This window comes from Lepidochelys olivacea (assembly GCF_965140295.1).
Source record: "Lepidochelys olivacea isolate rLepOli2 genome assembly, chromosome: 13".
NCBI lineage: Eukaryota > Metazoa > Chordata > Testudines > Cheloniidae > Lepidochelys > Lepidochelys olivacea.
This window is the reverse complement of record NC_140423.1, coordinates 10,856,568-10,869,908: the sequence shown is the minus strand read 5'-3', so window position 1 is coordinate 10,869,908 and position 13,341 is coordinate 10,856,568. Positions and strand designations below refer to the sequence as shown.

Genomic DNA, 13,341 nt, shown 5'->3' with positions numbered 1-13,341 from the left:
AGAGCCTTGAATTAATCTACTTTAACAAAAAAGTGCCTAATTTTTTCTCCCAAAATATGCATGTGTGGGCACACACAGGTGACTATAGATATAAAATACACAGGTACATATGCAAACTGCACATAGCTGCTCATTTTGTGCACAGGACTTGCATATTTTATGGAAATAAGCATGTCCTATTGCATGGAAATTTGGCCAGAAAATTTGCTTAGCCAGAAAAGCATGCTTTAACTTTATTGTAACTTGAATTTTATAGTCTTTGGATTCCTCTATTCCAGCATGTGCTTTTTTCTGTTTTCATTTTAAATTATTATTTGTATTATAGTAGCCCTTAGGAGTCACAGTTGAGGGTCAAGGGACCCATTGTGCTAAGTGCTTTACAAACAAGTAAAAAGGACAGCCCCTGTACCAGAATCTGTTTTGCTTTACACTTGAATTAATAGTGAAAATCTTTCATGAGGATGAACTCACATCTTAACAGAGACACTTGTGTTCATACTTTATAAAATGTTTTAAAGATTTTGAAGGATATTTTTAGTTTAAGAGTAACTCATCAGTTCAAGAGATTTACAGCTCCTGGAAGAATGTCTAAGGTGAACGTCAACCTCACACCCAGCAGGGCAGTACTAGAGCACATACATTATTTTTGCATGGGCCCAGAAAAATATTAAACTTGTCTTATTTTTAATTTTATGGTTAATATTCAGGTAGTGATGAATTTAAACACACAACATATAAATACTTTTTTAAATACAGAAGGAATTTGTTACCAAAGATCATTATTACACTGTTAAATGTAGGATTTACACTATTTGACAACATTCTGTTAATCTAATCAGTTTATTTCTGTAACTCACCCAGAAATGTTCATGTGCTTTGAAGTGCACAAGTATAATCTTCTCACTATTCTCAACAGTCCAGTTCAAAGGCTGGAGGAAGTGGAGCTTCAGAAAATATTGCAGAGCGAGAGAAGAAAGAAATACTTTGCAGAAGGGAAACATTCACAACAAATAAATCCAAGAGGAGCCATAAACAGAAAAAAATGAAAATCAACCCAAAATGGTAAAGAATGTTGTTTTCAACCTCATCCAATATAGGTAGCATTTTACTAAGATAGGTATAAGATTCAGAAACTAAAAACGGGTGCCCCCAAAATGCTAATTAACCAAAACAGAGAAGCATGATGCTTTGGGAAAATGCATGATCATGAAATTAATTATGTTATTTTATAAAGAAAGTGCAAAGCTTTCTAGGCACATCACAAATGTGTCAAAGGCAGAGGGAAACCTTGTCAATTAATGCTCACAGTCGTCTGAAGTTTATAATTTCAAGAGGGAACAAAAGAATCAATTTTTTTTTTCCTGGAGGGACCCAAACTTTGAACCTTTAGTTCTCTAATTGCAGATGAAGTACAAGGCAGAACTACGAAGAACTGTATTATTATTTAGGTCTTACTTGATGTTTTTGTGGTATCCCAGGTTTTTTTGCTCTTGATAGATGTCACCCATAAAGCCATTGCATGGCCAAAAGCCATGTCTGGCCTGTGATCTGATAATCTGGGTCAAACTGCATTGAGCCAAAGCATTCCTGGTTACCGTAGAGACAAGAGAATTTCTCTTCTGGATCAAGAAAAGATCTTTTTACACAGCAGTTAGTACAGGATTTGCTGCTATGCTAAGGAAGACCGGGTTGGTGACTGGGAGACAAATTTAACCCTAGAGTAAGTGGGTACAGCTCCAAAAACTTCAGTGTCTGCTTGCACTAAATTTAAATTTGCCCTGGCAGAATAACATTATCCTGGATAAACTGGGTGAACACTATAAAGACAGAGGGCCGTAATCAGAAGTGATGATAATGACACCTCAGTAAACCGACAAGCCAGCATCAATGAATTTGAATTGATGTAACATGTGTAACCCACATACCTCCTGTGTGTGGTGTTTTGTCCCATCTAGTGGCACGGAGACCACTGAGCCCTGGTCTACACTAGGACTTTAAGTCGAATTTAGCAGCATTAAGTCGATGTAAACCTGCACCCGTCTACATGATGAAGCCCTTTATTTCGAATTAAAGGGCTCTTAAAATTGATTTCCTTACTCCATCCCTGACAAGTGGATTAGCGCTTAAATCGGCCTTGCCGGGTCGAATTTGGGGTACTGTGGACACAATTCGACGGTATTGGCCTCTGGGAGCTATCCCAGAGTGCTCCATTGTGACTGCTCTGGACAGCACTATCAACTCAGATGCACGATTGTCTGCCATTGCTCTGACGCAGGGAGGGGCGACTGATGACATGGCTTACAGGGAGTTAAAATCAACAAAGGGGGTGGCTTTACATCAAGGAGTATTTCAGGCAGGACTTCACGGAGGGTTCCAATAAGAAATGGTGCACCTAAGTTATTGTTTTTATTTGAACAAGCAGGTTGGTCTGGCCTCTGATTGATACATGGCTAGATTTACCTCGCTGCACCTTCTCTGTGAGTGACTGCAGTGTGACATAGAGGAATGAGTCCTCTAGACAGGGGGAGGAGGGGGGGTTTGCAAATGAGTACAAAACAGATCTGGTCTATTTCTTGTTTTGATACACTCCAGCTATCTTTTACATCTTTGACTGGCAGCAGACAGTGTAGAAGGACTGCATGCCATCCACATCTCATGGCTGCTCAGCAGTAGATGGTACAATAGGACTGCTAGCCATCCTCATCTCTTGCCTGCCCGGCAGAAAATGGTACAAGAGGACTGCTAGCAATCCGTATCGCCTGCCTGCTCACCATAAGATGGTTCAATAGGATTGACTGCAGGACTAAAGAGAATGACCTGATCAAGTCACTCCAAATTTAGTCGCTGCGCCCATGTCTGCCCAGGCGCTCCTGATCGACCTCACAGAGGCGACCAGGAGCACCTCGGACATGACGATGACGGCTACCAGTCCTACTGTACCGTCTGCTGCCATAAGGCAAGGGGTTGCTGCTGCTGTGTAGCAATGCAGTACCACGTCTGCCAGCACCCAGGAGACATTCGGTGACAGTTACCTGAGCGGGCTCCATACTGGCCGTGGTATGGCATCTGCACAGGTAACTCAAGAAAAAAGGCGCAAAACGATTGTCTGCCCTTTCTTTCACGGAGGGAGGGAGGGAACGGGGGCCTGACGATATGTACCCAGAACCACCTGCAACAATGTTTTAGCCCCATCAGACATTGGGATCTCAACCCAGAATTCCAATGGGCAGCGGAGACTGCGGGAACTGTGGGATAGCTACCCACAGTGCAACACTCCAGAAGTCGACGCTTGCCTCGGTACTGTGGAAGCACTCCGCTGAGTTAATGCACTTAATGCATTTAGAGCATTTTCTGTGGGGACAAACACACTCGAATATATAAAACCGATTTCTAAAAAAACGACTTCTATAAATTCGACCTAATTTCGTAGTGTAGACATACCCTTAGAGAGAGAGATTAATAAGTCTGCTCTACAGCCTTAGCTAACAGCCATGTGGCTTTTAGCTCATGCAGTAGAGGCTCATGCACTAAGCTCCAGAGGAGGTCCCAGCTTCAATCCTGCTCGCTGACGACCAGGGTCTGTTGGTGTTATACATGTATTGAGGGGGTAATGACAGGGTAGTAAATGATAGGGTAGTAACTGGAGGAGCATCCAACAGAAGGATATAAGAAGGTATAAATTGCAGGCATGAGGATTTTCCAGTACTGTTAACTGATGCTTATTTGAGAGGAGTGAGTCAAAGCCTCTGAGCCACTGAGGCAAAGGCTGCCAATTTAATTTTTCTCCAATAGGACCACATCTAATCTGGACCTAATGTGAATGCATGTCCCCATCCTGATTTGTGTCACTGTATGTTTGATGACCGAGCTTTGCTATCAACTAAACTACTGCCATTAATGTGACTGTATCTATGGGCTCTGTCCTGTAATATGCTTTGTGCAGGCAGAGTCCTGCAACTGTGGAAAACCTCACTGAATTAAAATTAGTGGGCCCTATGCAGAAGTAAGGGTCTATGCACACAAAGCTCAGTCCAGGATCAGGGCTTAAAGTGCTCAATTCTGCTGTCCTGAAACAGGAAAAATCTCTATTGACTTTAACAGAATTACAAGATCAGACCTTCAGGGCTGAATTGCCTTCTTTCTACTTGTCAGTTCTTTTCCTGGCAATCCCTGCCCCCCATACACATTTTCAGAAACTCTCACGTGACTGTTTTCAGTTCCTGTTTATCACACACTTTTCTGTTTTAGAGGAAATGAATTAAGAATGCTGCAAAGCTTTCCTGTAGCACTGTACGTTGTCACACATGTTTTTTTCTAGTTCATGCCTCTTGAACAATTGTAACATGGTAAGAAAAGGGATAGGATAAAAAAAACCACCACTAACCCTCTTAAGTGACAAGAAGTAGGGCTCTATATTGATAAATTAAAAAGAAAAAAAGAATGAATTTAGGCCAGAATTGAAATTAAAAGTTATGTTGTATTTCCGATAGATAAAACAAAGGTGTAATGAATTTATGCCAAGGGTGCAGCTGTGGGTCTCTTCTGCCTCCATAGTTCCACAAACTGTGGACTAGCTTCCGGGGTTCTCAAACTGGGGGTCAGGACCCCTCGGGGGTCACAAGGTTATTACATGGGGGGGTCGCAAGCTGTCAGCCTCCACTCCAAACCCCAACATTTGCCTCCAGCATTTATAATGGTGTTAAATATACAAAAACGTGTTTTTTAATTTATATGGGGGGTTGCACTCAGAGGCTTGCTATATGAAAGGGGTCACCAGTACGAAAGTTTGAGAACCAATGAGCTAGATCATGGTGGTTGGAAAGAATTTGCTGGGTTTTGTGTGTTCTCTCTCTCTCTCATTTCTCTTTCCCATGACTTAATCCTTTAGCTATTTTGGTCTATAGAATATATTTAATGCACAAATAAGCTGTTAAAAACAATTTAGAAAACATGAGCTCAATCCTTTAGTCTCTACTCAGTCAATGGGCATTTTGCCTGTCTCAGGTTTCCAGGACTGGACCCTAAGTCAGTAGTCTAACCCAAATCTGCCTTCAGATACCCATATGGGACTCCCAATTAAGTCATACATGGGCCAAATTCTCTTGTCTGAGGCCCAGTGATTCTGAAAAAAAGATTTCACTTGTTAAGCAAAAAAGCAGGCTGAGCATAGAGAAAGCAGCTCAATGAGCCAAATGCCTTAAAGAGACAAGCATAAATGGGACCATATATTGGCTTAAGCTACAGCCAAGGAGAGAATAATAAAAACAGAGAACTAAGAGCTGACCTGTGCCATCTAAATAGTCTAGTCACATTCCTTTAGGGCCAGACTTTTTGTCCTGACCTCTGAATCTGTGCACTTATTTTTCAAAAAATAACGGAGCGCCCTCATTTTACATGGCAGATAGTCATTTGAATGCATGGATCGCACATTTAGGGAGCTAGTTGCCCAAACCAGGCACACAAATGCAAGTTTGTTTGTTTTTACACACAGAAATGTTCATGTAAATCTATGGGCTGGCTAAAAATTTGGCACTTACAAAGCCTTGTTCTTGATGCTGAATCCCACGCAAGCCCAGATTCTGAGACCCTTCTGTTAGCCTGAGCCCAAACATCTACACTGCAATTTTATAGCCCAGCAGCCTGAACCTTGTGAGCCTGTCAGCTGAGATAGGCCAGCCATGGGTGTTTTACTACAGTGGAGCCAAATCTGAAGTGATTTAAGACCACATCTCCCACTGACTTTCAGTGACATTCTAAGGTACATTTGAAAGTCCCACTCATTATGACTCACACAGATGTGAGGTGCTGTCATATTTTGGAAGCTAGGTGAGTATTTCTTCATCAGCATTCCCAAGGAGACATCTTCTGATGTGTAAACTTAACTAATAGGCTTTTGTCACTTCAAAGCAAAAACCAGAGAACTCAAACTCCTTGATCTAAGTCCTTGAAATATTTATGTTCTTTAGTAGTGATAAGCAAACAGTAGCACATAAGAAATTGAGCCAGAGGCCACTTGCAGACAAGTACATGTGTCCTTGTGTGACCCTGGTCCTTGAGGTATGATCTTGTTTTGATATCTTGCCTGGTTGCAAAATCTGTGGATTTCCTGCAGAGTACACAGCCCTTTCCTTTCGATGCACCAAGGTTTGAAGTCTTTACTCAATTTTTACACAATCCTACTCAGCCAAAGCTTCCACCAACTCCAGTAAAATTAAGAACTTCAGGATTTTGCCCATTGCTACTAAGGCTCTCTAATATAGGATTTTTTGTGGCATACATAAAAGTAACATTTCCTTTATTCATTATAGTCGTACCTTCTATAAGCCAGTTTCAGCCCCAGTGGAATTCCAGTGAAGTTGTGATAATACTCTACTAAGGCTACTTTTAAATAGCAACTACTTACAACATATCTGTTTGTGTTTTCACTGAAAATGGTATATTTTACAATGCAGGTCCAAAGGGAACCACATGCACGGATATAGTCAGCTGAAAACTAACAAGCTGAGCAAGCAACACTGGCTTCCAAACAGGACACTAGATTCTCTGAAAAAGCATCAGCTGCTCCACACACATGATAGCCTTAATCAATGCGAGAAATGCCACTCTCCTGCGTCAAAATTGCAAGGTAAGGATTACTCACCTATTCATGTTTGCAAGCGTGTAATATTCTTTTATTAATTTTTAATATAAACCAATTTATCTGATACATATTATGTTTCATATATGGCTGCAAATATTGTATTTCCTCCCTTTGCAATGATGTTCTTATGACCATCAAAGCAAATCAGGGCCCAACTTTTCAAAATCCCCATCTGCCTATACCTTTGTAAGAGAAGCTAGATACTGGGAAAATGTGTTATTTGATAATAAACATGCCTGGTGCCAGCCCTAGGGAAAAAAAACTTTGTCTATAGAACAGGTAAAGTTGTAGACAGTGGGTCTCCTTTCACTGCCACCCATCTCCTGATGACTGGAACAACTGATGAGATCTCTGAGTCACTAGGTACAGCTATCCTTCATGGAAGTGCCCAAGTAGTCTACAGTTCTTCATAGGGGTGGACTGCACAAGAGTTAGTGGTATCCTCAAATACACAATAAGTTTATATTTATACAATAATTTATATCAGTCAGTTTTATATTGTTATTCCTGAAATAAAGGAATTTAGGATAGTTCAAATTAATAAATGGACATAACAATAACTTTGTTCTTCTATGGCAGTGTTCATTTGAAGTGCTTGACAAAAATTAATAATTCGGTTTCTTAATACATTGTGAGGTACAGAAAGAACCTGAAATGAAGCCACTTCTGGAGTGAAACACATCAACCTGTTTAGTGATAACATGAATCTTGATTTTACTTTTGATCTGAAAAAGGGGCCTCAGCATCCTGGTTCAGAACTTCAGTATTGATTCAGAAGAGTGCTTCCTCTTAAATCACCAGCCCTGCTGCCTGCAATATCTGGGCTCAGCAGACTGTAAATAAAGTGCTCTGAATTATCAAGTTATAAATAAAATACAAATTGTATATATCTATATATAGGAGACAGAGAAATTGTACAACTCAAATATGGTTGAAAAAAATCACTAATTCTGTTATTAGAATCATAATCATGTCTAATTGTTGACACAGCAGATTTATAGTTTATTTGCTGTGCTGCACTGTTATATTTTGCAGTAAAAATATTTTTGAACATTTCTGTTTTTCTGCTAAAAGATTCTATAATTCTATTGCATAATAAATTAACCTTGTAGTACTTATTCAAATAAATAAAAATATGGATTGAGGGGTTTTAGTAGCTTATGTATTCTGGTTTAAGTGCCATATGTATATAAAGTAAAGAGAGTACTCCAGAAATTTGCTGGCATTCTGTGCTGAATTTTATGGATGAGCCGCACTGCTGATTCTGGGCACAATTCCTCACAAGTCAAATACTATTTATGAACACAGAAAGAATGGAAGCAGAGACAAGGTTTTGATACAAGAAAAGTTGCACGTGCGAACTGAACATAAACATAGAGAGAGCCCCTTATTGTAAATCAGCCAATCTCTCTCTACTCATTAGATTGGTTAGACTGTTCCCTCATGTTACACAGCCATACAAGGGATAAGGCCCACATTTCCCACATGCACATTTGCCTAAGACCAAGCAAGATTATACTTCCAGCACAAGAGGCATGGAGGAATTGTGCCTTGTGGGTCTATTGCCTGGGTGGTATCTTGTTCAGGGCTCTGCCTTAAGGCACAAAATCCATATCTAAGTATAGCTCACAGGGTTGAAAATCTGGGCCATTATTTGTGATAAGTAGGTGTATGTCTCATTTGTAATAGGAAATTAGTGTTGACCATGGTGCTGAAATCAGGGAAGTTTATGAGGTTGATGTATGATCACATTGGTAGGTAAACAGAGTGATCTGTAGTAAAACATTTTAAAACATTTCAAAATGATAGCTCCCCACTGCCTTCTTCCAACGTCTAGTCAATTTCATTTTCTCCCTGCAGGCAGAAAATGAAATGGACAAGAGCCTTGCAGGTAATCTGCCAGAGGCTGAGCACTGTGACTGCCTTCCCAGCTCTCAGCCTGCCCAGCTACCAGTGGCTGAGAGCCCTGTGCTCAGCCTCCCTGTCTCCCCCCAGGCTAGGGCTGAGCACCCCAGCTCTCTGTCTCTCTGGCAGCCCACCCGGAAGGCTCTTGTCAAGCTCACTTTCTGAAAACAAAGTTTACAAGAGCCTTCCAGGCAGGCGCCAGCAAGCTGAAAAATTCCACTGTTGTTTTCCCCCAAATTGAGTTTGTCTAGAAATCCCTTTCTGTGAAAAATGTTCATTTTGAGTTTCATCATGACCTGGGACAAAACATTTTTTCAAAAATTGGAAACTTCTTGCAGGAAGGAATTCCAACTTCCAGCCAGCTCTACTGACTTATCCCTTTTGTGATCAGCAATAGCACGTAGCAGCAGTGTGCAGTGCAATAAAAGGCGAATTATCATATAATTCCAATCAACAGAAGAATCATTTGCTGTCTTTTTTGACTATTTGTACCTCACCCTGATCCTCTCCATTTATCTAATTTATCTAATTAGTTAGCTACTTAATGCTAGTAACCTGGGAGATATGAGCTGGTATAGTTGCAATATACAAGAGCTGGCTGTTTCTTATGATGGATTCTGCCAGTACTCCCTGAGGAAGAGCTCTGTGTAAGCTCAAAATCCTGTCTCTTTCACCAACAGAAGCTGGTCCAATCAAAGATATTACCTCACTCACCCAGCTTGTCTGTTTTATAGCCTGCGACCAACAGGGGTACAACAACACTGCAATTACTACTTGCCACTGCAATGTGGCAAAGCAACTTAACTGTAGTAGGTCCTTCCAGTTCGGTCCCTTTTCCATTCTGAAATTTGAAGTTCAGATACTTTCTGGCCATTCCCTTGGCTTGCAGTTTTGTATCTCATTAACATTTCTTCCCTAACTTCTTTTCCTACTCCCTTGTTCTTATTAACACATCTCCTTCTACCCTTCTCCCCCACTACCTCACCCCCCGGCCTCTATCATTTAAATTTTTGTATAAAGATACATGAAGGATAGAAAGGTAAGCAAATTCTGAAGAAAAAAGTATTTAAGATCTTTTATTGGAATCAAAACTTCAAAATTTGCTTCACTGGTATTCACGAGATCTTTAAGTTGCTTCCCATGAAGATATGTACATGCAAAATTTTGCTCACAAGAATTTTTAATTGAAAAGAAGGGCTGAAGAAGATTCACTCAGGAATATTCATGAAAAGTCACTCAGCTTGAATAGCAGATTACAAATAGCAACTACTCAACACAGCTGCTAACAGTTTGCAAGGAATCCAGAGGTGAAAGTACATTAGGATAAATCATGTTCAGAATTAATTCGATACAACAATTTAAGAAGTCAAAATCTGTCCATAGATATAAAAAAAAGAAAAAAAAAGGTTTATGGAAAACTCATTGAGCACTGTATCGAACCTTAAAAATCTCTCTAAATCATCTCTTTCCCAACAGATAACTATCTCCCCCAGCAGGAGGAGCTATCTTGCCCCACCTCAGACAAGCCAGTGTCCAAAGGGAATATTCATAAGAAAGAAGACAGGAATCACAAAAATAACTCAGGAATATTTTCACCAGCTGGGCATCCAAGCAAATTCAGGCAAAAAGGCAAACTGGATGGAAAAGTAGGTGTTTTACCTGTAATTCTTTGTTAAATACACAGATGACGACACTGATTTTAGAAAACTTCAATTTCACCCTATTGTTATTTGAAAGCTCTGCAGTTTAATTTTTTCCCATTTATTTGCTTCTCAGATTTTGTGTTTTTACAACTGCTGCAAAGATGGTAAGGTAACATGGCTGCAAAAACATTCAAAATCACTGAATTTAGAATGTTTTTGCAATGAAAATAACATAACTTGAAATGGCATTTCTCTCACTGTCACAGCTACTATATGAGTTTTGAATATATTAGTATAAATTACTATTGTAAAATTACATTTTTATGAAAATTAATTCTCATATTTAGGAATCTAACTCTTCAGATGCTCCTCAACAAACCAACTTTGCTGTAGATGCACACCCACCTTGGTATTTCTATACTGCTCACAAACAACATAATAAACCCTGTGTTTTTAGCTCCTTAATGCTTCAGTTATACACACTCCCTTGCAATGTGTACATAGTATTTCAACATAAAGAAAATCAACCGGACACCATGTAACCATGCAGTTAGTCAGCAACCCCCTATTTCAGCCATAAGCTATCACCTAGCTAAAAAGCAAAAAACAAAATACACACAGACACACCAACAACCAACAAAAAAACCTTCAACAACTAACCAATAGTGGAGAAATGCACAAGTAATTTACCTCATTTATTAGAAATTAGCAATCACTGGAGGGATGAATACTTTGTCTTGTAGTTATGACAAAAAGGAAAGCAAATATAATCACAATTGTAGAGATGAAGGACCACATTTATGCCTGTATAACTCAGTTGATCTCAACAGAGTTACACCCAATATAAACAGTCTTATAGTCATGTGGATATAGTCAACATAATTGTTATTTCATTCTCTTTACAAAGGATGAAATTGCTTTGGATTGAAAATTTTAATGTAAATTGAAATTCATTTCCTTCCCGATCCTTCCCCCCCTGCCCACATCTGCTGCAGGATGTTACTAGACCAACTGAGAAACACTCAAGAGGCAATTTCTTTCTTCAGAACTTTAATGCAACTCCAGGATTACCTATGGTAACATGCTCGTGTTCATCACCAGCTAAAGCAGCCATGCGAGAAACAAACAATGATCTGAACATCTGCTGTTTAATGGCTCAACCTCTCATGCTTCAGAAATCATTTCCAGTGGAGTCACAGCCAAATGCTCATTCTGACCCTGTGGAGTCCTCTCTTTGGTCTTTTCCTTTTGATTTTGTAGGCACTGGCACATGCTGCCAGCATGTGAGTATGGGTTCAGAGGTTACTGCTCCTTTTTTCTTATGTCCAGAAGCTAACCACAAAAATATACTCAATGTAGAGTCACAAGGTCAAACTTTTACTGCATTATACCCATTGATCCAGACCTCAGGAAAGGAGGAACATCCAATGGAAGGAAATTCTTACTCAGCTCTGAAGGACAAACTTAATCCTAGTTCCAAAACTGTGTGTTCAGCTTCATTGGGATCAAAGGTAAACACCCTTCCTGAGACATCAATCGCAAGTACTAGCTTACCTAGCACAGCTAATATACAGGGGATAAACTCTTCTGATACCAGTCCTCATGGATGCGTGGACAAGAACGGAGCCTGCTTACAATCAGATGGCCATGGAACACTTAATGAAACTGGCACTAATACTTTTAAAGAGCCCTCATTTCCCTTCAGTCCCACAGAGTCCACAGCTAGCTCTGAAACACCTTCCAAAACGTACAAAACAAGAGGTTTAGAGATGATAAGGAAACAAACCCGAGTGGAATACGCTGACACAAGCAGTGATGATGAAGACAGGCTAGTTATAGAAATATAGCAAACAGGACACTGCCACAGCAGATGGATGTATGACGGTGCATTATAGAGAGAAATGCCTTGGAAATTGTAGATCATTGATCTGCCTTTTTGAAGCACCTTAACATCAGAATAGCCATTCCTGCACAGTATAGGCAAAGTTCTCTTCTAAGAACAACCGTTCTTCTTTGCAAGGACTCAGGCTTCTTTTACATATTTTAATGCTTTTGTATGGAGCAAGGAAGCAGTTAAATTATATATTTAAATGCACAAGGTGGTTCCCAACTCCACTAAACCTCATCAATCCCACATAACACCCACAATCCCCAGTTCACAGAGACTGTATTATAAAGACACTGCAGTGTATTTGTTTACCAATAATGATAAAACAGCTATCAGCCACCTTAATGCATAAGTTGAGGTGTAGATTGTAACAAACCATTGGGTATATTTTCATCCCTGTGCTACCCTTTTTAGTAATTATTTCCAGCTTTGCTGGAAGTTATGTATGTACATTGGGAGGAAGATATATCCCCCATGTATCTATGATATTGAGAGATGTCACACAAATACTGACTTTTTCCATGTTGTACAATGGTCAATGCTTCTTTGTGACAAAATGACACAAGCATGCCCTGCTTTGTGTTTTGTGCCTTTTCTGCTGAGATCTACTGAAATATTTTATTCTTTAGCTCTACTTTGAGGAATTGGGGTGTAAATAGGTAATGTCAATGTTTCTTTGTAATGAGATTTTTAACACAGAGATTTTCTCTGATCAGATTTTCGGATTGTGCTCTAAAAGCAAGTTACACTGTTTTGTTTTATTTTGTTCTGAAGTTTAGCCCAAATGTAAATCAACTTCTGCTTTGAAACCCAACATTTACTTTGTTTACATGAAAACATCTCCAGTCAGTAAAATACCAGATACACTTACCATTCACTAGAAAGCTAGTTTAAACTGACAGAGAAAGTTTGAAATCATTGCACTGCTGTACTAGAGTCAAATTTTATACTTACCTTTGCTATGAGGTTTTTGTATGATTTGGACTCATATACAGGATTTTATGGATTAACTTTCATGTGATAGTCATAATTGCATGTACTTTAAGGAAAGAATAATCATGCAATCATGCACAAGTGAGGCTGTATGGGTCCTAGTCATAAATAGGTCTAGTGTACTATCTATGTATGTCAGAGAAACATATGCATATTGTAAGAAGTGAATGAAAAGTGCCAGAATGGCAACCCTTCTGTGGATACACACAAATGGAACCAAATGCTAAGCTCTATGTCATCCCTTTACACTCATATGCATTATGAATGTGACC

The 13,341-nt window shown here is 39.6% G+C and overlaps 1 protein-coding gene across 1 annotated transcript in view; it reads left to right on the top strand.

The window, feature by feature from the left end:
* ZNF831 (zinc finger protein 831) overlaps window positions 1-12,125 on the top strand; it is a 31,380-nt gene extending 19,255 nt beyond the window's left edge. Inside the window, exons 3-6 of the mRNA XM_084645536.1 lie at window positions 917-1,062; window positions 6,453-6,625; window positions 10,022-10,191; window positions 11,184-12,125. Of these exons, the coding sequence (XP_084501662.1) occupies window positions 917-1,062; window positions 6,453-6,625; window positions 10,022-10,191; window positions 11,184-12,035 (1,341 nt within the window). The 3' untranslated portion in view covers window positions 12,036-12,125. The remainder of the gene's footprint in view (window positions 1-916; window positions 1,063-6,452; window positions 6,626-10,021; window positions 10,192-11,183) is intronic.
* The last annotated feature ends 1,216 nt before the right edge of the window (window positions 12,126-13,341 follow it).